At 37.5% G+C, this 22,950-nt stretch overlaps 1 protein-coding gene across 1 annotated transcript; it reads right to left on the bottom strand.

Moving 5' to 3' along the window:
• Nucleotides 1-362: 362 nt before the first annotated feature.
• Nucleotides 363-12,981, bottom strand: LOC139741662 (uncharacterized). Its single transcript, XM_071652242.1, has 3 exons — nt 12,612-12,981; nt 6,085-6,284; nt 363-758 (listed from the first exon to the last, which is right to left on the bottom strand). Exons 1-3 carry the CDS (start codon nt 12,979-12,981, stop codon nt 363-365), a joined length of 966 nt encoding a protein of 321 aa, XP_071508343.1.
• Between the last annotated feature and the right edge of the window lie 9,969 nt (nt 12,982-22,950).

Genomic DNA, 22,950 nt, shown 5'->3' on the forward strand with positions numbered 1-22,950 from the left:
TTAGATTGGAACAAACACATTAAAAACAGAAAGACACACACACACACACACACACACACACATTGATACAATGGCAGACGAGTTTGTAACGGACATGTTCACAGGGTTAACCATCAGGTCTGAACACGTTTCTTGCTTAAAATGCTTAAGTTATAGATGCCAAGATACTAGGATTCGCCGCTGGGTCTGTCCTCTGATTTAATTAGAGTGATTGAAATAAAACAAAAACAAAACCAAAAAAGCGTCAGTTTAGTTTTAAAGGTTGTTTTTTTTTTTAAATAATAATCTTGATTTAATCCTTGTAAATTAGGTTATGGTGAAAAGGCCCTGTGAAAAAGATGCCGATGGTCTTCGCTTTTGTTTTATCCTGAGGTATATAATGGAGACATGGCAGGCGATCGGCTAAGGGAAAGGGGACTGGATCGCGCGCTGGTCGAGCGTGAGTCGTCATCATGGTCGTCGTAGTCCGACTCTTCTCCGGAGAATTCCGACGACCGCCGAACAAAGGAGTTCTTGATTTCAGAGTCGCTCGGCCCTTGCCGAAGCCTGCTGTTGTGGTTAGGGTTGATGTTGTTATTGCTGCTGCTGCCAGAATATTTCTCCAAAGTCGGTTTGGACAGTGTTGATACTGATGATGATCTCTCCTCGGCCTTGGATCTCGGGTCGGATTTGCTCGACGCCTCGGCCGCTCGCTTGGCGGCCTCTTGCTGTTCCCGCTTCTGTTTTCTCCACTTGGCGCGTCGGTTTTTGAACCAAACCTGATACAGGAAGAGAAAAGAAGGATAGCATGAAAGAAAAAAAATCACGATGAATTGATGTGAAAAAACATAAATCACAAGAAGATATGAAAGCAATAATCTCTCTTTCTACAAAATTATTAATATGAAGAGACATTGTATCTGGATTTTTTTTCCAGTGTTATTCTTGGAGAAATAAAAGATCTGGAGAACGAGACATTCTGACTCGAACGCAATTATGGACGAAAAGACAGACAACTTCAAATTGAATGTTTGCAGAAAGCCAATGAATCGGATGTAAACAAAATAAAATGGGCATGAAATTGTCATACATAAGAATACACCAAAATGGTATATCCACATTTTCAAGTACGCCTATTATAGGAGAAAAAATTAAAAGAAAACAAGAGATAAACCGTGTGCACAATGGGCTGTAAACCACGATTTCTCCCCGAAGTGGGGATTATTAATGATGTATACTCTATAGAATCTAAAAGTCCTTATCTTGACGTGTTGGAGATTGACGGTGTAAATGTGAAGTGTGGTATCTGACAAGACAAGACATTATTCTTAATCTTAGAAGTATAACCGCATAGAGATTGATGAGAAAACACTGTAACGTGTCGACATGCAATATCTCCATGACCTCTCACAATCCATCAAAGTGTTCAAAATCCTCATGAAAAAAAAAAAAAAAAAGGAACTCGACTTAAATTGCCATGAGACCAGCTTCCGCAACGTGCGCGTGAGTAAAAAAAAATGCACGATTTCCCCAAATCTATGAATGTTCTGCATCATAAGTAATGTATACATGTAATGTCGTCTACTTAAGGAAATCACGAATTTCGTAAATAAATCAACTTCAGGAGGGATAAACGCGTTTTCATAGACTGTCAGCATAATATTTTTCATGAAAGTATTATGATCTGGTTGTCACTCGCTGCAATAAACGTATTATTCTCACTACCCAACTCGACATCTGTGTTCTAACGCCAAATTGTTCTATGTTATTTCACCTTACACACACACACACACACACACACACACACACACACACACACACACATAGACACACACATACACACACAAACAAACAAGTACAAGCACCCAAAAAAAAAATACAAAAGATACGCAATTAACCATAAAGTTTCATTTGGTTAGTGATTCCGCGTCCTTGCCAGTGCTTGCAACATTGTGTGGCCCGGTCCTGCTCTCGAGTAAACAATGTAGAACATTATTGTAGAATGAAGCAGCAAGTTATCTCAAGAACATATTTTTTTTTTCCTTAAGTGAAAATTGCTCTGGCCTGATTCTGGTCCAGCGGTCTGGCGCGAATGGTGTTCCCGAAGAGCTCGGGGGAGAGTCACCATGAATGACAAGCTGCAGGAGTAAATTGGCAAAGCCACGACAAAGGTGGTCATAATTGGGGTAATTTGTATCACGGTCTGTAATCCATCCTCATTTGATTATTTGGTCACAAATTCACCTCGTTAGTCACATTCTACTCTTGCCCAATCTGAGCTGATAATTACATCCATGATTTGAGTCTGATACCAACCACTCGGGCAGGTACTTCAAGCAAAAGCCATTGCCCTTGGTATACCCTCCATCAAAACCAAGTCACGGACCGTCACACGTTGGTTTTTATGCACTCCCGCACCGTGCGCCAAAATAGGACAACGTGAGTATTCGTGAGTGTGTCAGAAGATGCGACGACTCATCAGCGGTAGATGGGAAATGAAAAGATGTTGTCTGGCCCCTCATGAGGAGGGAAAATGACATCAATATGTTGTCTTTTGCAATGGGGGATCATCTAGACTATCACGTGACACCTCGTAGTTTCTACAGGTGTTTCTTTGAACATAGAGGATTATATGTCACTGCTATATGGCTTGTATCTTGATAACCGAAATGAATCGGTTATTTTGTTTTCTGGATTACTGTTTCATGGGCGAATCAAAAGAAAGAAGTCCATTTGAGTTAGTTTACTAGGCAAGGAGGGATAGCCCGTATTATTGATAGGGATTAAAATATTGATTTAGGAGAGATAACGGGTAGATTTTATACAAACTGTAGGTCGCTAACATAAATTATTATACATTGATTAATAATGCACAGAAGTACAAACCCCGATCATCAGTGATTGGTAAACATGTGAAATTTATTGCCATTAATCCCCCGAAATGGCATTTGAAATCAAATAAAAACAAACTTTGAGTAGAATCATAATCCTTGTTTGATCACCCTATCCTGATCACATGTAATTCGACAGACTACAACTGGACATATACGTGACGCGACCTTATAGTGGAGTAGAAGAAAGGTATACTCCCAAAACGACACTTGAGGGAATGAAAATACAAAACAAAGACATTTCGTTTGAAAATGCGACTGCCACGCGATGTACGTCGTTACTGGGGCATCACTTAGTCTTATCCGTCGGGGAAGCGGACGGAGAGAACTCCAAATTTTCGCCCGGCAAAGCAACAATTAAGGGCCAAGACAATGCGACCACTGACAATGAAGTCGCGTCTGAAATCATCTTTGTTCAGAGATCGCGGGCTGTATACAGCACCTGCATGCAAGATCAATTCACTACCCCCTCCCCACCCCCTCAACACCACCCCATCAATATGATCACATCGGAAACTCCGTTATCAAACAGGTCAAACGTCAGAGCTGCCTTTGTAAAAGTGACTTTGAAATAATGTTCCTTTGAGGGGCCGGGTGCTGCGATATAAGGCGTATCGATACGAAATATTAATATGATAAATCGATAAGTCAATACAGTACTGCTTCTGGTAGAATTGTATCGCTCGTTCATAAGTTATCGCAAGTGAGCAAGTTTGAAACATTTGTTTCCATCTCTTGTATGTAATGAGGCAAAGAGAATGCAGTAAGAACATTTTCACAATTAAGTGAAGAGGAAAAAAGTTGTTTTCGAGCATCACATGTTTTTACTTAAAGTTGCGTGATTGACCCACACTCAAAAATTTGTTACTATACGTTATCCTTTTTGTCAATTGAATCAAAACGAAAATCTTATATTCTTTGCATATGTGCAATTAAGAATCAAATTTGCAATGCACCCACATTTCTTTCTGTGTTTCACTTTCATGTTTGTCTACCTCTGTGTTTTCTCTGTCTCTTCCGAGGGACCTAATTTATACAAGCTAATAAGCTTTTCAGTAGGGTTTCTCCCACTTTAATTAGTAAGATTTGATTAATAGTATAAACAACTTAATTTCTGATTAGAACACAGAATTATAATGTGGATATTTGACGTGATAACTTTAGGATTGTAGCTATTAGATTTTATGTGCTCATTTCAAAACTGGTATGTGTAACTGACTTATTTAAAACTGTATTAGGTGTATATACATTATGTACATGTCATTGCAATGTTCATATTGCCATTATGTTGTGAATTAAATGGTATTGTGTTCATTTTGTGTCACGTTTGTAAGGGAAAGTGGAAATATAATTATGTTTATGTGAATTTCAATGTCAATTGCTATGTTTTCTGAGAAGGGGCTGCAGTTGCAATATAGTCGACGAAAGCATGATTTTTGTGATATTTTGTACAAACGAATACCCATTAAATTGCATCCTCATGTCCTTTAATATGCATATGAGGTTGCGACAAAATTAAGTGTTTTGTGAAACTTGAACATTAAGTTGACTTGCATTTAAAGTGTGCCATCAATCTCTTCTTTTTTTAACGTGACGATTCTTAACATTGGTGAATGCTTAATTTATGACCACAGCGTATATCCAAAGTTGCAATAGTCCACTAGTTATATCAAGTTCAGTGGAATTATCTTCCTTGACACATTACTTCAAACACCAACAATCTGGCGGATTCAAATAAAATCCATGGGGGAAAAGAGTATGTGCGGATTTGGTTTAGAAGACTAGTTATCAGAGTATATAGTAAACAAATAACTTGTTCCGTAGATTGCCATTTCCGAGATCATCAGTATCAACAAGCATTAACAGATATTGCATATTCAGCCAGGGGTATGTCAGCCTTTATCCGTGAATTTGCCCATGCGGCTAGGCTATATGGTTTTTCGGCAGAGTCAGTGATTAATATTGATACCCATAAATTCAACACGCACATATCCGCGACTTTTCTAGCTGCCTTTGTACCCGAAGGAAACCACACTCGTACTTTTCATCCTCTTAAATGAATAGTCGGGTTTTTTCTCTCTCTTTCCCCTATCTCATTCTCCCTCTCTTGCATCATATTTTGCCCGTAAGCATATTTTTTTTTCTTCAAAGTTGATACGAAGTGAAACTTGCGAGCATTAACCTGAAATCGCGGTTCTTATGATAAATCCCTGGATTAGAAGATGGTGTGTGATCTGGAGGTGTGCTTAGAATTTACGGATCATCCCCGCCGCGTTTGTCTGTCTCCCCTAATAGCGAGCAGCGAGCTTTGGGTCACGAAAGATTTACATCTTGAAAATTTTTTCTTTCGTTATTTTTTTCAGTTATTACCAGAAGGAAGGGATGCAGAGGCTACATCTCTGTTTCTGTGATGGCAAGATCGTGGAGAGAGGGAAACAACGCTCTCTAATGAAGAGAAGAAGGGGCGGGGGGGGGGGGGGATAACAGGAAGAAGAAGACTTGAGTTGTGACCTATAGCCACACAAAGTGTCTTGATGGACCCGACCCGCACCGATCATCACCGTTTTTAATAGAAAGTCTCAACACTGATTGAAAAGAAGGAAGTATCTTTGAGGTAGTATTTGACTATTAGTGTAAATCTGAGTAGAACGTCGAGTACATAGTCAAATGATAGTAGTCTATGTATAATGGGTACACCGTCGTATATAGAATTGGAATAGTGGCCAAGGATCTAAATTTTTTTCTTTAGCTGGAGATTATCACAAAGATTTCGTATGTTCTTAAACAAGATTGAGCGTATTTACTGCAGGAAGTTACGGCATTAGCGTTAGATATTAATCGCAATATCTGTATTGTTATGAATATCATTCCTATCCATTTTGTTATGGTCTTATTATCATTATCATTATTATTATTACTATTTTTAACATTATTATCATCATCATTATTACAATTATTATCATTAATCGGGTTTTATTAAAACTACTATTAAAAGTGAAGGTGTAAAGGGACACAGCCACTTTCGCAAAATATGATTGTATTAAAATAATGCACAGTATATATAGTAGAACGTTAAATCATCGAAGCCCATGCACGCCCTGTAATCAACTGCAGGATTGAATGCCCTTAGACCACTTCATGCTATTTTAGGCGATGTTCTGCTTTTTTTAATGAGCAGATAACAGTGATTGGTATCATTGGCTTCCTTACTGACCTCGACCCGTTCCTCCTTGAGATCGACTTTGATTGCGAGCTCCTCGCGGAGCATGACATCGGGATAGTGTGTCTTCTCAAAGGTTGCCTCCAGCTGCTCGAGCTGCTCCTCGGTGAAGATGGTCCGGTGGCGTCTCTTCCGTTTTTGGTTCCTAGCCAGGAGGTCCATGTGGGGGTACGCCGTGTAGGCGTGATAGGCCGCTGCAGTCGGGGAACGAATGACAGGGGAAAAAAGAAAGTGCAATGAACGTCATTGCCTTGTGACTGTATACGCCAAAGAGGTACCCTCAGAACTTTTTTTTTTTTTTGTCATTTGTACATATTCAAAATCCCTACTTTTTATGGATTGTACACGCACCTGGAAACGGAACATACTATTTTGCAGTGAACGAGAATTTGTGGCCTAGTTAGTTGGAATAAATATAGGAATGATGATTGAGATTATTATGATGAAATAACTATGACGGTTATGGTGATCACTGTTGATGTAATTATTATCATGTTCATAAATATTATTATCATTACTGTACTAGCATTATGATTTATAACTATATTTGACGTCTTACAAACATCATGTGTATTTAAATGTTGACAGGATAAATTGATTAACATGGCTTTACAACAAAGTAATGTGGAAAAACACTACCATGATATTTCACAATTTTGAGTGATGAAACGCATTTGTAATGAACTTGTTGATAATCTGAAGAGTAAAAACTAAGGTGTTCCTGGTTCCTTCATTGTTATCCATCATCTCAGTCTTGGCCAACGTCTACGCACACTCGGCAGAGACAGTGGAAATGGACGAGAAATAGGTATTAAGGTTTGGCGTCGTTATCTTATCTGGTTACAAGTCCTTCAGCTTTTATCCCCCACCTCGTACGCCAACGGTCCCGATAGCCTAGGACCGCAGTTTCCCTCACTGCAATTGATCAATGTCTGCGTGAAAGAGGAGGAGGTGTGGAGATAATAGCAGCCATGCGGCATTTTGCGGAATCTCGCAATCTCTTCTCAAAGTATATTGGCATGTACTATGCATCTCGCAAGCTATTGAGCTCCAATACTTCCTTTCTCATTCCCCCATGTAATAATGGTTTGAGGTTTTAAAAGATTACGTTTGTTAAGATGGGTGAAAAAGCAAGCGAAACGGTAATAGTAAAAAGTCGATTTGCTTACAAGTATGCGTGTCCAATACGAAGGAATATTTCTCGGCAGACTTAGGGAACAATTATTGAGGCTGCTAAAACGAGGGGTAATCGCGTAACACTCTCTCCTCGGCTTTGTGCAGGCATCCGTATTCTATAGCTCGTGATCTTGTAATCCTCTTGCAGAAACAGCTAATTCTTAAACGGCCCTTTATCACCAGATACAGGAAAATCTTGGATTTGATGACTAAATCTGATTAGGACCAGTCAAAATCCGACAAATCTTTATTTCTTCCATCCGATTTTGCACAAATAATTCACCTGTAAGACATATATCCACGGGAAACAGCTCGGCATCAATTCCAATTTTTTTCAGGTCAACAGATGGAGCGAAATGTTGTTGGTTGATGGAGAAAAATATTGTTAGTTTTAAAAAAAGATCACACATAGGCATTCTATATTTCGTTTTGAAGAACATGTATGAGCCATTTCTTTTGTAAATCAATAGACACCGTCCTTAATTGTTATGTGAAAATAAGCTTTGGTTTCGTGTAATTGATTAATTTGTCACGAAAGAACACATACCAGGCATCAATGAGATTGATTAAAAAAAAAACTGGTCAAACTTACTCGTTAACTGATATAATAATTGTAGTAGGAGAAAATAGATAAAGAAAGAGGGGAAGCTCAAACACCCACCCCTTCAAAACAACAACAACAACAACAACAAAGCAAAATAGTAGGAGAAATCTAGGTAAGAAAAAAAAAACACTTATTCATACTCGTGGTACTAGAAGTTTCAATCACTTTGGGCTTATAATGAAGTCTCCCCTCCCTCTCCCATTAATTGATATATAACAAAATTATGAACAAAAATGTCAATGAATAGATTTTAAGAAAATTGTTAAAAAATAAATAAAAAATGCACTTGCGGCAATTTCCTAATACACCAAATATTGTGTTGAGCCTGTGCAGTACACTCAACCTGATGTAAATGAAGTGTTTGGTTTGGGTTTTTTTTTTTTCCTGGGGGGGGGGGGGGGGGATCGAGGGGTACAGAAATGTTCCAGCCTATACCTTTACCAACCTTTTCGAGAGGACATTGGCCTCTCCGACTACGGAAGAAGAGGGGAGATCTAAAAATTTTAGTACCATTCATGCCATTTTAAACCCCTCTTTCTTTTACACTTAAAACACGCATTATCCAATTGCCTTCGCTGTCACTGAAAATGAACCATTAAGGGTAAAATAATGTCGTATTGATTGGGCTGGATTTTGTGGTGCAGGATTCAATTTGACCGCTTCTCACCTGCAGCCGACCAACAATGACACCCTTTTGACGCTCCATCATTGATCCTTTCTTGAGCCCTTTTACTTGTTTTTTGTGTTGATGGGTTAAGATGTCGGAACAGAAGGCGTGATAACGACCCTCTTCTTAATAGATCAACGCACAGTGGAAATTGGCCACACCGTAGCTTTTCTTTCTCCCGAGAAATGAGCCCTTTCATGAGTCTGGGATCAAGAGTCAACAATATCTTTAACCACCAGCGTTGAGGTTCGGTCGAGCTCCTAAATTTTTCTTTTGAGGTTCAATGTACAGCCGCGTCACCTTTTCCTTTACGTTTATACTCGCAAGGAGTGAAAAGCGGGAATTGAGATTTCATTGTAATTCTCGATCCGAAATAAACAAGCATTGAGAAAACAATGCAATCTTCCTTCTTTTATCTCTGTCTCTTTTCACTCTCTTTCCCTCTTTTATATCTGTCTACCTCTAATTTTCTCTCTATCTCACCTTTCACCTACCCAACTGTTCGAGAGTTTCAAACACGACGGGTCATCAGAGTGCGAAATAAGAGAGGAAAAAGACATAAAAAGAGATGTAATCCAATCATTAGTTTACGTGGCTTGTTTCATCCCATAGGAATCGTCTTTTTGTTGAAAAACTGATGGAACCGGTGTGGCTCTTCATCATTCCGATATATTTGGAAGTTAAACCTTAGAAATTAGACATAATTATAAGTTTGGAGATGTACTGGAATATATGAATATTCGTTTCTTCTAAGACACAGAGACAAGCAATGAAAAGGATCTGATCAACGACAAGTTGCAATTTCATGATTTTGAATAAGTTGCATTACCCAACACCATGGCGCGGTTTAGACGAACCTATAAGACAAGCTTTTCGAAACCATGATATTTCAGCGCGTATAACAAAACGACTAACCGTTACTCAGGAATTGAACGGAACGGGCCACATAATCTGCAAATTCACGATTTTTCTGACGAAGACAGGGCAGTGCATCCAAGTATATGGAACTTTCCCATTTCTCACTAGCTTCTATTTTTGTGATGTATGAGAAATAAGTGATATTCCTGTCCTGTTATATGGGCATTCTCGGGACATACCAGCAAATCAAAGGCCAAAAGTTTTCTCCTTCCATTTCGCTTTCCTTTCCACTTAGGTATAGTTCTTTTCATTTTCGATTATTTTCCTGTTGGAGAGCCTATGGATTGTTCATAAATTGTAGAAAGTGTATAATGCAAGCGGTTGAGGACTTAATTTCTTTTCTTCTAAACTCGAGTTGCTCTTGAGTTTGTAGTGAACACGTAGTGTTCAGTTTACTATTGTTATTTACTCTAAAGAAAACCGATAACTTTATGGATGTTGATGTATTATGATGTGCTGAAAAGTGATGATTTATATAGAACATAAAAGGCAACGAATTTTCACAATTTATGTCTATGTTTGAAACAGTATGACAGCTTTCAAGTGTGTGTGTGTGTGTGTGTGTTGTGTTAGAGAGATGGGTGGGGTGAGAGAAAGGCCATAATTTCAATATCTCAAGCGACTGTATGGATTCGTTGGGACAAATTGGTTATCTCTCTATATGAATATGATTATAAAACATGCAGGGTGTGAAAACGACCCTCACTTCTGGCAGATCACTGTTTATTGGCATCGTACGCCATAAGAATTTTTTTGCAGTGAGATTCAAATCCATCATTTATCATATCAAGATGGGAAGATATCCGTAAGTTCGTTGTCAGTGGTTTGTCCGGGGAGAAAAATAAATCAGCTCTCAATTTGCATTGAGATATAACCGAAATCAATCATGGATTTAAAGTGTTCACTTAATGAACAAAGTTAAACGGCTGCCTTTTGCGAACTTATCCATTGCACAATTTGGATGAGTTTCATTCGATGTATATATATTTAGATATATCACAACAACAATTAAACTACTACTTAACAAATATCTATACTCCAGTCATGCGAGCACTGACAAATCAATGTTGTTGTCTCGGTGGATAGGAAAATATTCTTAAAGATGACACGTGGAGGAAGAGTAATGCTGGGCATTGTTGTCAGGATGAGTGTAAGAAAAGACAAAAATTATGAAGGACAATCTAGCCATTTGCCAATTCAGGCGCTTTTTGGATCGAACATTAGAGAGATTCAAAGATACATGAACTGTTGTCAAGTACTGACAATAGTTCCATTACGTCAGTTCTTTTGGTGTTAGAAAGGAGGGGCTGATTACATGACGTTGCAAAATTATTCTTATTCTTTTTTTATTTCGATCGATGACAGTCAAAACATAGAAAGTGTGTCATCTTATTTTAGTATGAAAGGTAGACTCTTAGTATTTGAGGGGGCAAAAATTACGGCTGTGCTTCTTCCGAAGTTGTTATTCAATCATGGCGTCTTTGTTTGATGCTGTGAAAAAATTGCATAAGTCACCTTCGTATAACAAGATGTCTACCATCAACTTAGCTTTTCTTGAAACCGTACTCAACAAAACCCAAACAAAAATCAGTACAAGTACACCTATAGATTCCTCCATACCAAGAAAGAAGAAAAAAAAAGAATCTAGTACAGATCACGGTACAATTTAGACTCTTGTTGCTCTGCCTCGTTCTCTCGTGGAGACAAAGTGACAATTCGCTCATCAACGAGGCAAGACACCATCTTGAATTCGACTTGCATGGTTTCTGTGCAACATGAAGCATATAGCTGGAAGTATCTCACTAGCTTTCTTTGTTTTATTTCTTTTTGTTCAAGAAGGAAGCCGTGCTCATGGACAATTCCTCGGAGTGTGATGAAGTTTGATGAGCATCTCTGGATTCATAAATAGCACATCAGCAGCTATCAATCGATTCCATGAGAAAGTACGAGAAGGGATGAAAGAACAGTGACATGGAGGAAGAAGATGACGAAGATGTGGGAGAAGAAAAATTTTAACAAAAATAGAGGAAGAAGAGGAGCAAGAGAAGATGGAAAAGCGGTGATAGCAAAGACGGTGACAAATAAGGAGAAAGGGAAAGTGAACAAAACGGAGAAGAAGAAACAAGGAAGACGTAGAATCAGTGCAGCCTACCTCAATGCGGCTAAAATTGACCACAAGAAAAAAATAGATAACACGTCTCAATTTCTTATCACCAAAAGGAATATCAGAGAATTAATATGATATTAGACATAATTCACCAGGCATAAATATTTTTTGTTGAGAGCCACTTTATAGAGTCTCATCAGATGTAATGCACGTGTCGGTTGAAGAAGATATGAGCAACGACATCTCTATCCTTTGCAATCGCCGGGTCTGTCGGCGAGGGGTTTCTATCTTTAAAAAAATCTTGGCAGTTGCATCTACTCGAAGTATTCAAGCTATAAGGAAAACGAACTTTACCCCAGGCATGACAAATAAAGGCTGCTTTCTTTTCCGAATAGTCGCAATTGATAGAGGACTATACGTGAAATGTAATGTTAAGAAATTACACGGTAGTTCCTAGGCTTCTCTTCACTTTATGTCAGCAACTTACACCTACAGACATGTACACCGAAAACATTGGCGTTACCACTGAAAAGTTCCCTGAATGGTGCCAAATCTGCAGTTCTTCCTTTTGTTTTAAGATTCCGCAAACCCGCCTACGTTTTCCGCGTTCTTCATTATTGACAAGATCGTACAGGGAAATACTCCCCTATAGGTACCCGACTGTCTTTTCCGCATCGTAACTACGTACCAGAAGGAGCCTACCAACCTTACGTCGCTGGATGAAGAAATCATGTCAATGTATATGTGGATCAGCACGTGTTAAGTCATTGATGTACATGTACATGTATAATGTTTGTGGGTTTTTTTTTTTCGATGGAACATAACTCGTTTTCTTACTCTAACATGTCTAAACATAATGTTCCATACTCTAGACATTTATGTTCCAAATAACGAAATCCGAAATTTGCGAGAACAATGTGTAGTTGAAATTTGATAACACGACTTTCTGTAATATCTATTCAAAGGAGTGATAGTGACGAATCTATGAATTAATGTGACTCTGTGATAATGAATAAAGATATAGGCGATCTAGCTGGAGCGGCACTCACCCAAGTGGTACTCGGGATGCAGAAGCGGAAAGTGAGGGTGTGGAGCCAGCGGAAGGTACGGGGCGTGCCGAGGCGGCAGTGCCGGGTACGGCCTCGGAGCGAGAATGTTTTCAATGGTAAATGAAGGCGCCGTCATTCCTGTCATGGCGCAGCCGGTGTAGGCGTTGTAATAGGCCGCAACCGCAGGTGAAATGGCAGACGAGGAAAAGGGCAACACGGAAGGTGTGGTCGAGGCTGGCGATGACGGCGAGGACAAGGAAGGCGGCGATGGTTGGGGACGTGGTGGCGGAGCTGGCACGCCGGCCGACAGGAGGGCTGCGGTGTTCATAGGGCTGCGATCGCGGGGCAAACTCGGCAGAGTACAGTCCATCACCGCTACCATGCGAATTCACATGTAATCACGATCGCTCACTGTGAGCAGTGCTTAAAACAATCACACCTACAATGCCAAGCATTAAACGATGAAGAAGAACAAATGAATCGAGTTGTGAATTTGAGGTGACTCGATGGAGGGGATGCCTTGCTGTCTTTGGTATAAGTGATGGTGAGGAGGAGTCTGAAGCTTCTGAGACCAGATGAAGCCGTGCGCGCGTGCTGTCCACCAGCCGAGTTACATGTAACTTTTATTCATCTTATGCGACTCTCCTGGCCTTGCCCACCCCTTAGCTTTTGATCCCTCATCAGCTCGCTGGGCATAGATGGCTATTCGCGGCTTCAGAGCATTTCGTCAAGGCGTAAGCCGTTCTATTGTGCGTTCTGTCACTCCACTGGATGTTTTTACATAACGGCTCGGTCCATTGTCGCTCGCCACCCTCTTAGCTTAAATGGCTGAGTAATGAAATTAAGCCACCCTTACTTGTCACTCTAGCTAAGAGTTTAATGAAAAGTAAGAGAAAAGAAGCTAATCATGAGCATTCTATGTCCACAGAGAGTGTATAATTACCAGTCAAGATTTATCGCATCAGTTTTGAATGGAGAAGACGGAGTGTTCTATATCCGCCTAGTTTGACTCGATGATCACCGCGGTTTATCGCCATTTTCATCAAATTACACTGTCTGTAGATCATCAAAGTAAATGTCTCTATCCAGCCCAATTCAAGAATAAAGGGGTGTCTGACAAATGCATTCCACCTGCATATTAACTCGATAGCTCGATGCGCCCAGACACAAGCAGGTGTTTTGTGCTATAGGTCTACCATTTTCACTATTTTATCAAAGATAGACCTGTCAATCAAAGCATTAATTCTTGATAGCCAGACTGTGTAAATTATATGTTTTTTTTTCGATGAGTTCTTCCCATCAAACTAATCATCAAAAGATTTACACGTTCTCATTTAGTTATTCATTTACATTTCAAATTCAATATGATTAATATCACATTTATCTTTTTGGTTATTGAAACGATATTAATCTTGTTTTGCGTTATATGTATCCTAGTTAACCATGTTCAACAGATGAAAATTAGGAAAGTTTCCAATTACGGTTTTAGCATTGCCCAATAAATTGAAAAATGTGTATAAGGTGGGAGGGGGTGGGGGTGGTTAATGCCAGCAATCCGATGACACATACGTAGGATTGACAAAACTTCTCTTGGGATATTTGAAGTTATTTCATACCTGTACAATGATTGAGCTTTCGCACTACTCATTGTGTTAATGAATTCAATCACCAAGCAACTGAACCATTTAGTTGATGACGAGGTAGGTACACGTAGATGATTATAATACTGCAGTTCTGGTTCTAGGCTGTTAGTAAGTACGTGATTATTGCTGGTCGTATTTAGTAAAGACAAATAAACAAAGTACTCTACTTTTAAACCATTTTAGGATCTGTTTGGAGTGCGTGGTAGCAGTAGCCCAAGAGTAGAAATCCTCTATATTCACATCCAAGACTGCTAAGTAGTGACTCAGTCCCATTGTGATACAGAGAAAAAGGTACACCGATGGGCCACCCGGCCGTTCCTTAGTTCAAAGTGGTATAACACTTCCTTTCTTCACACTGTTACTTTTGTTCTTCAAAACATCTTTTCTCCCTCTCTTTTTCTTTAAGCAATGGTGCCCGGGGTGTATGCCTTGGAGCTTATACAATTAGTGACGGAGATTGCTTTGTACCTGAAATGAGCAGCAAATATCTACCTCGAGCAAAACAACGCTACGAAAGAAAATGACTAGTTAGGATTACAAACTAATGCAAGAGTGGTAAAGCAATGATTTTGCTCAACACTTTTTTCCCACGTGTCTTTCACATTTCTTAGCTTAAGCAAACCCTCCAAATTTGCTGGGAAACTTAATCGATCACAAAGCTTTAAATCCACTTCCTGGATACTTATGATTTTATCCTAAATCATGTATTGCAATGTTCCCCTTAATTTGGTGCTGAAAGCAACGTTGTCAACATATAAAAGTATCCAATTAAGGCATAAGGGCTCTTCCATCTCTTCCACTTTTCTTCAAATTAACAAATAATACCACCGCTTTATATACTGTTAGACACGCACTTCTTATCAAAATAAGCATTCTTTCTATTCAACGTGCTGTCATTCTTGCATACTTCCCTTGCCATTGATAGTTTGTCTGTATCAAGAACTAATCCTCCTATTTATGCTTTTTCTTTTCTTGAGATTGAAGGTCGATGGTTTCCTATTTTTTCTGTTCTTGAAGTTTGCTGACAGAAACAGGAGTGTCCGGTTTGTATGTGGACCTATTATAATGGTTGGCAGTGCGTTTTTGATAACGTTTCTTTAAAAAGGAAACCACTCCAAAAGTTTATCAATTTTGTAAGGAAGTGAAAAAAGTCCCAAAATCCCGAATAGTGCCAAAATGATCAAAATCGGATAAAAAATAAGGAAGTTATGACATTCTGAAATTTTATAACTTTTCGGAAAACTTTTTTTTTAACCAGTCGTTACGAATATTCAAATCAGCAAGTTGATGATGCCATGCGCTCTCAATGTCTTATTCATTTCATATGCAGAAATGACAAAAATCTCATATTTCAGTTGTATAAATATGAAACTTGGCCTTAAAACCACCCAAAATAAAAAAAAAGAATAAAGATTTTTCTTCTGATATATTTTGGTATGGGAATATGATTTTACCTTTATCAACTAAAAAGAAAAAAAATGCATATTTCATAATATTATGTTGCCTGAAAAAAATTGTGAGGGCATGGCATCATCAACTCGCTTAATAGAATATCTATAAGGACTGGTCAAGAAATGTGTTCCGGAAAAAAAAAATATGACATTTTAAAACGTTATTATGTTCCGTATTTCTTATCCGATTTTTTTTTTTCATTTTTGAACAGTTTTTGTAGGGAATTTCTGTTTTCTTTCTTTTGTAGTTTATCTACTTTTGGGATGGATTTCCTCCCAAAGACTCTTTTTTGTGTGTGACTGTGATTACAATTTCAACATGACACAACGTTTGCCTTGAATTTTATATTTACCCATTTATAGTTTTGTTGTTTTTTCGCAAAGTCAATTATCTATTCTTTCAATGATTATTGTTTTATGTGTGTCCTCGTTGGCCTGTGAACTTTTACATTTCTGACAGAAAATAGCAAAAACAGGAAGATAAAAGTTACGTTAGGGGAGGGTCAGAAGTATTGTCATCAGCATCGCCATCATCTGTATTATATTGATAGTTGGACTTATCTTATCATTGAGGTAAAGATGTTAGATTGAATATGAATATGATATATTCAACAGTCAAATGAATGTATTGGTAGAATGAATATCAACAACTAATATTGGGCCCAACATATCTTCACGCATCCACAGTAACAATATGAGCACGCGTCAGATTACACCTTTTAACTCACGTAATTTACCACAGCGCACTTTACTTTCTTTCTTTCCTGCTTTCCCTACTCTTCTTACTTTTCGGTACAGAACAACTTTTAATGGCAAGTTAGTCACTTCTTTGTGTAGTTTTTGTCTCTTTTTTTTAAGGCAGCCATCAGTTATCAAGCACCTGCTTGAGCTGACAGAATTCTGCATTTTTTTTTTTTGGCTGTCTCTTTCTAAATTGGATTAATTGCATAATTGACTTCTTTGATTTCAATTCATATGTCGGAATATTTTGAAAATTATCGTAACATACACATTGCGTATTCATATTGATTTTGTTCAAATATGTTTGATTATTCTGCATCGGATTTTCATAGAAAAATGCAGAAATTATATCAAACTGAACTGAACAGAAAATGTTCAGAGATTATTGATGTTTTCCATTGTGTCATCAATCTTTGCTTCACTTTTACCTTTCACTTTCACAAAAGACGTGTATCATGTTTGGCTTTGGCCACAAACAGTCAGACAGATCAGAATAGCTCCTTTCGTTATGCCAAATAAGTGCGATGTTCTCAGATTAAAGCACAGTTCACCCTTAGGATCCAACGTAATGTTTACATTCTATTAAGATCTTAATTTGTCCGGGTTTAAAGACACATTATATATGTGTATATATTGGTAATTTAGGCATATAATAATAATAATAATAATGATATATATATATATATATATATATATATATATATATATACATATTTGATATCGTTCAAATAAACTTGGGGAAAATTATGTTAACTCAAAATATCAACAATATAGTTTTGGTAGCGCGTAAAAGAACGTTCATGTGTGATTTGAAACGTACACCAAACCGGACTAAAACAACAATAACTTACAACAAAGACAAATTTCTCGTCTTCTTCATCTGGTGGAAGCGATTTAATATGTACGAAGTTCTTGGTCTTTGAAGATAATCTCTTCTTATTTAACAGCTTGGCGTGATTTGGCGGTATGCTGCAAAGGCCATTTACGTTTTCATCAATTTGCAATTATCACTCTATAGTTAATCTCATTTCCATTAGCCGCGATCCTCGAGTGCGTTACCACGCACTTAAAGTATCTCTATCAGGTGGTCGCTTCGCTCCCCTGTTATTGTTGTTGTTGTTTAAGTTAGTGTAGTCATGGATAAAGTTTGAATTGCATTGTCTTCATTTCTTTTAGTGATGTTTTATATGAAGAATCTGAGAGTGGTGTACTTTCTTCAGGTATCTCAGATCACCCTTATTATTGCATCACGTATAAACTGAAATGTTTTATTTCTTTTAATGCACACATAATCTTGTGCAAATCTTTCATCCTGTACTAGTTACAACAATATAATGGTGTTCTTGCTTCGATTTTTCAAAATAATTACACTGATTTATTGCTTAAGTTGCATGCAACTGAAGTTTAATACAACACAGAGGACCCAATGTTTGACACTTATTATCTATTGCCTCAAAGCAATGGTCACATTTGTCTACATTTAAGAGGAAATTTAAAGAAGAAATATTTGTTTCAAATCAGTTTAATTAGAAGATTATCTTTTTCATCCTTAAGATTCAGTGTATCCACGACGCTCAATCTGATTTTATTTCATATAAATTAAAAAAAAAAAAAGATACTGCAGGCATTTTGAGTGTGGATATGGGATAACAGAGACAGGAAAATCTTGTCGTTTATCGTAGAAATTTTCACCTTTATCATATTACCTTCACGTTATAGCTGCATGATGATCCCACTGTCAAGCTCTTTGAGCCTATTGGTCTTCCCTTATTTGTTGTCTTCAAACATTACTTTCATGTAATCACGTTGGAAGTTACATTTATGTATGATATCTATTTATATCATAAATATATCTCTGTTTTTAATCTGTTGTAATCTTGAAATACTACCAATCAATCAATATAAGTAGGCCTGCATAACTATTCACAAATACACACTAATCTTATGTAAGCATGTATAGTACTCATACAACGATAATACATGTACATGTATGATACACATGAAATATTGGACCGCCTGTCTATAGTGGCCACCTGTCTGAAACGGCCACACTTTTCGTCTCCCTTGGGCGGCTGTAAAAGACAGGTTTGATTATAGTTGTGTTTCTGATGAGCAAGTGTGGCACCTGAACTTATTGTCTGGCTGCTTTGCGCCTCTGTCCTTATAGGTCTTTCTACGACTACATTTAAGATATTCTAATTCTACTATAACTATAATCATTGTAATGTGCGAATAGAACCGGAAATTTGAAGTGAGTTGTTTAGAACAAATGCTAGACAAGCAAACAAATCAAAATCAATTCTCCTCCTTTCCCACCTGATTCCATAAAACAGAAAACAGCCAAGATCTATCCAATGTAGGTTTGCCCGTCCAATTTCGAAAAACTATCATCCATATTCGTTTTATGTGTGTTCAAATTCGTATGTGTGTAGTGATGGAGTAGGTCAGGTCAAACGATTTCAAGGTTAGTGCTTTTAGATTCGTTTTAGGCACACAGATTATAAAGTTCAAATACCGATGTAAGCATTCAATATCGTGTTTGGGCTTGAATTTCCAAAATTGTACATTTATAGATTAGTGCGATAGGCAAGGTAATTTAAGCACCTCAAGGCACTTTTAAAGTCATTTTGAGTGATCGATTTTCACAACTGAGCATTCAATTTCATTATACACATACATATTATTAGCAAGAGTGATTTTGTCCACTTAATCATTGAATGTGACTTGTACTAGTTTACATGATTATCATTGTTTTTAATCGGAACATCTTTCTTTCAATCACCATTTTCTTTCATTTCATTTCATTTCATTTTGAAACTATAAAAATAACGTCTTCTTTTCATTATGATTATCACATTGTTTTTGTGATCTTAAAATTATCCATCAGGAAGAAATCATAGGTAAGAAGATCGGAGGGGGGGGGAAGATTGGCATTATAAATTAGAATCTCTCTGTGGAAAGAGGAGAATACGTTACGTAATGATTGTGACAGGGAACTCCCGGTGCAGCTATCTTCTCACCACGCTCTGTTTGCGGAACAGATTGGCAAGCTATTCCCTGTAGGTCAACTGTAAGATGCTTTAAAGCTTATCTACACCACCTTCCATCATGATGGCTCTTTCTTGGCACCACTTTGTGTACCCAATTACTCATCCTTATACTGGGTTCGCAGTCATGGCACTTTCGCCTTCTTTTCTCTTTCATGAGATAATATCCAGCTAATTGCTACTTTTTCGCCGGATATTTGTTAACCGGTGTTGAGCTAATTTACTTCTTGGTTCCCTAAACCGAAATGAAGATAAAAATGAAGGGAGCACATTGGCTAGAATAACTGGAGACCGCTAAATGTGTATCAAAAACAAGAATGTTATTATGACAGCACACGTCGTGTTTCAACCATTGTTGTTTTACGGACGAAGAGAGTGAACTTTATAGAGATTCTCGAAACAACGCCCAGACAAATTAGTGATTTGACTATTCTGCAGAGTCGATAGTTTATTGTCTAGGTAGTTGCATGAAATTTTGTTGCTTTTCTAGTACATTGTCTCTTCCTTCGTTTGGAAAGGGCGGAAATTGTTTTTAACTTTCTGATTCGGCTGATCCATGTTCGTTCATTTGTGGATAAATTTTTAAAGAAAGAGAAAAAAGCGAGAGAGTACTGATGAATACAGCGAGTAAAATGACGTAAAACAGACGACTGTAAAACGCAGATGACACATATTTAATACAACAACATTAGCACGAACCTTGAGGACTGGGATATTTGTGTGAAGTGAATAACAAAAGAAAAAGAGTTGAAGCGTTTCCCCTGACACCTCAACAAGAGGCGTTGAAATCATTTGCTGATCACTCTAACGTGTTGACATTGAGACAATGTAATCATTGAATATTAGAGAACGAATAGACACATACACACATAATATTATTTTTAGGACTTAGCTAGGGAAGACATTTAGTTTTGATGACTTTTTCGTAACTATTGCGACTCTACACAAAATCTTTAAAGCCAAGAATTGATTTTTTTTTAAATCCTTTTATTTCATCGTTATACTTATGCCTAACTTCTTCTCCTAAATGATAAAGAACAACAAAAAGTGTAATCCATATTTTGGCTTTGAAAAATTCAGTAAAAGATTCTTCTAACCAGCATTTCTTCTTTATTTTCATTCATTTTTAAGTTACGCATATTTGCACATCTGTATTAAAGTATACAGTGGGCCTTGTTTGCTTTAGGTGTCGAACTCATGTACTGTTTTAGTCGTGGGCTGTATAACTCGTGGGCTGTAAGACTCATGGGTCATGTGGGCTGTATGACACATGGGTTGATATGACTCTTGGCTGTCGGTCTCGTGATGTGTCGATCTCGTGATGTGTCGATCTCGTGATGTTTCGATCTCGTGATGAGTACCTTTGCATACTTGCATGTAACCTCCTCCAAACCAGTATCACCTTGCTTAATTTCTCTCTCTCTCCATCTCCTCTTGATCTTATCTTCTGGTCTTTACCCACCTGTGAGATCTCGGATTAATCACTGTATCCCGCTCAGGATCACTGTATCAAATCTCATACGTAGGTGGCCTACAGCACGTGATAGTCTCACTTTTGAATGATATGAGAAGGGTTTATTCACAACTATCTCATATAAACTTTATTTTCAACAATCACCATGAAAGAGTTCCTGACGTAGCTTTTCTCAATAGTCCTCAACCGTCAACACTGAAAGTTGATCCCTCAGAATACCACCCAATATAGATTCTTCCCTCAATTTTGCCAGGAAATTGCTATTCATTTTATTGAACTTGTTAAATTGTAGACCTTCATCGTTACAATAAGGTCTACATGATTTTGCATCTTCTGTTAGTGGGGATTATCATACATCTTCACTGTTTTTATGTTGCACTCGACAGAGTCCAGACGTTAGAGCCATTCGTGTTGAAGTTCAACATTGCTGCAGCCATAGTTGATATGAACCGATATTTGAGCGTTCATTGTTCATCAATGGATCCTGTCTTTTTAAGCCATAAAGTTCTAGAAACTAAATTTATGTGGTTAGATGTTATACCTTTTCTTCAAGACGTTATCATCCAACGGTAACATTTCATAATATGTTAGAATAAAAAACGTTCATATATTATGAACCCTAATTTTGGGACTTGTTCACATCGCAGAATCGTGATGAAGCCTCTAAATTGCTTGATGATATATTTCTAATTGATTCTTAAACTGTCTGTGCGTTTTACAATGTTCAATTTCTCATTTCTCTTTAAAAGTGGCAAATTTGTGCATATTTCTCTCTGATTTTGTACAGGTTAAACAAATTTCAAGTTTCATGCTTTCTTATACATAAAATGTGTAATGAAATTCAGAAGCGTCGAGTAAATGGTGACAAGATAATGAAACTCAGCAGCATGATTCCCAAAATATACCTGATGGGTTAATTCTGGTAAGACTCTGTGCTGTTTTTTTTTTCTGAATAAAAAAAAAAAATAAATAAATGAGGAGTAGAGAAGGCACACTCCTAATTATTTCTAGTGTATTACGCATCCGGATAGGGAAAATATCACAAAGATGCACAGCCTTCAAACATTTCACTTTCGTCAAGTGTTCTCGTGGGTTTTAGATCACAGCTGCAAAAACAAAATAAATAAAATAATAACTGTAAACAAAAGACACTGGACAGGTAATGAAATCTAATTTTGCCAAATTACAAAAGATAACGGTATGGGGAATATAATGGGCTGCATTACATAAAAGAAAAAAAGAAAGATGCCAGGATGGCAAATCTTGCTGGAATGGCAATTGACATGGTAACGACAGGAATCCAGCTTCCTAATTGGTTGTTGCTATGGAAGTTGCTATTCTCACAAGAGTTGCTATAAATATCTTTTATGAAATGAGGCCCTGGTATTTCATCCTACCTGCATCATTATAGCACTGTGACAAAACCTTTGGGTTTTGTTAGATTTGTTTTTATTTTTGCGTTTCAGAGCATGGTATCTTTAAACAATAGATTATAAAAAGATGGTCAAAAATTATGTAATTGTTCATGTCTTTGTGTCGTGGAATGATACAAGGATGAAGATTTAGAACTGATGTGAGGTTGAATTATTTGTCAAATATTTGTATTTACATCGTTCTGAATAGAATCAACACTCAGATGATCGGAAGTCTGGTATCTAAAAAGCAATTCAGGCGGTTTGGGAAGCATGGGAATAGAGTCGTTTTATATTCACAAGACAGATCCCTTTATGAATGAATTGACATAAAAAACTGAAGCTTAAAATATAGAAATAGGCCTAAGTCTCTTATCATTTTAGTACTGTATTTTATTATTATGCACACCGAAGGGTGGTTTTTTATTTTTTGTCATTTTGCTTGTGATAACATACTGATGTGTAATAATGATTAAATTGATATGTTTCATGTTTATGTAAAATAATGTTTTATGTAAATATGACCGCGTGTTCAAGGAGAATATCATGTATGTTTATTTGGAATTGTAAA

This window comes from Diadema antillarum, unplaced genomic scaffold, assembly GCF_040938485.1.
Source record: "Diadema antillarum isolate AM-2024a unplaced genomic scaffold, OU_Dant_1.0 seq00000944_RagTag, whole genome shotgun sequence".
Taxonomy (NCBI): Eukaryota; Metazoa; Echinodermata; class Echinoidea; order Diadematoida; family Diadematidae; genus Diadema; species Diadema antillarum.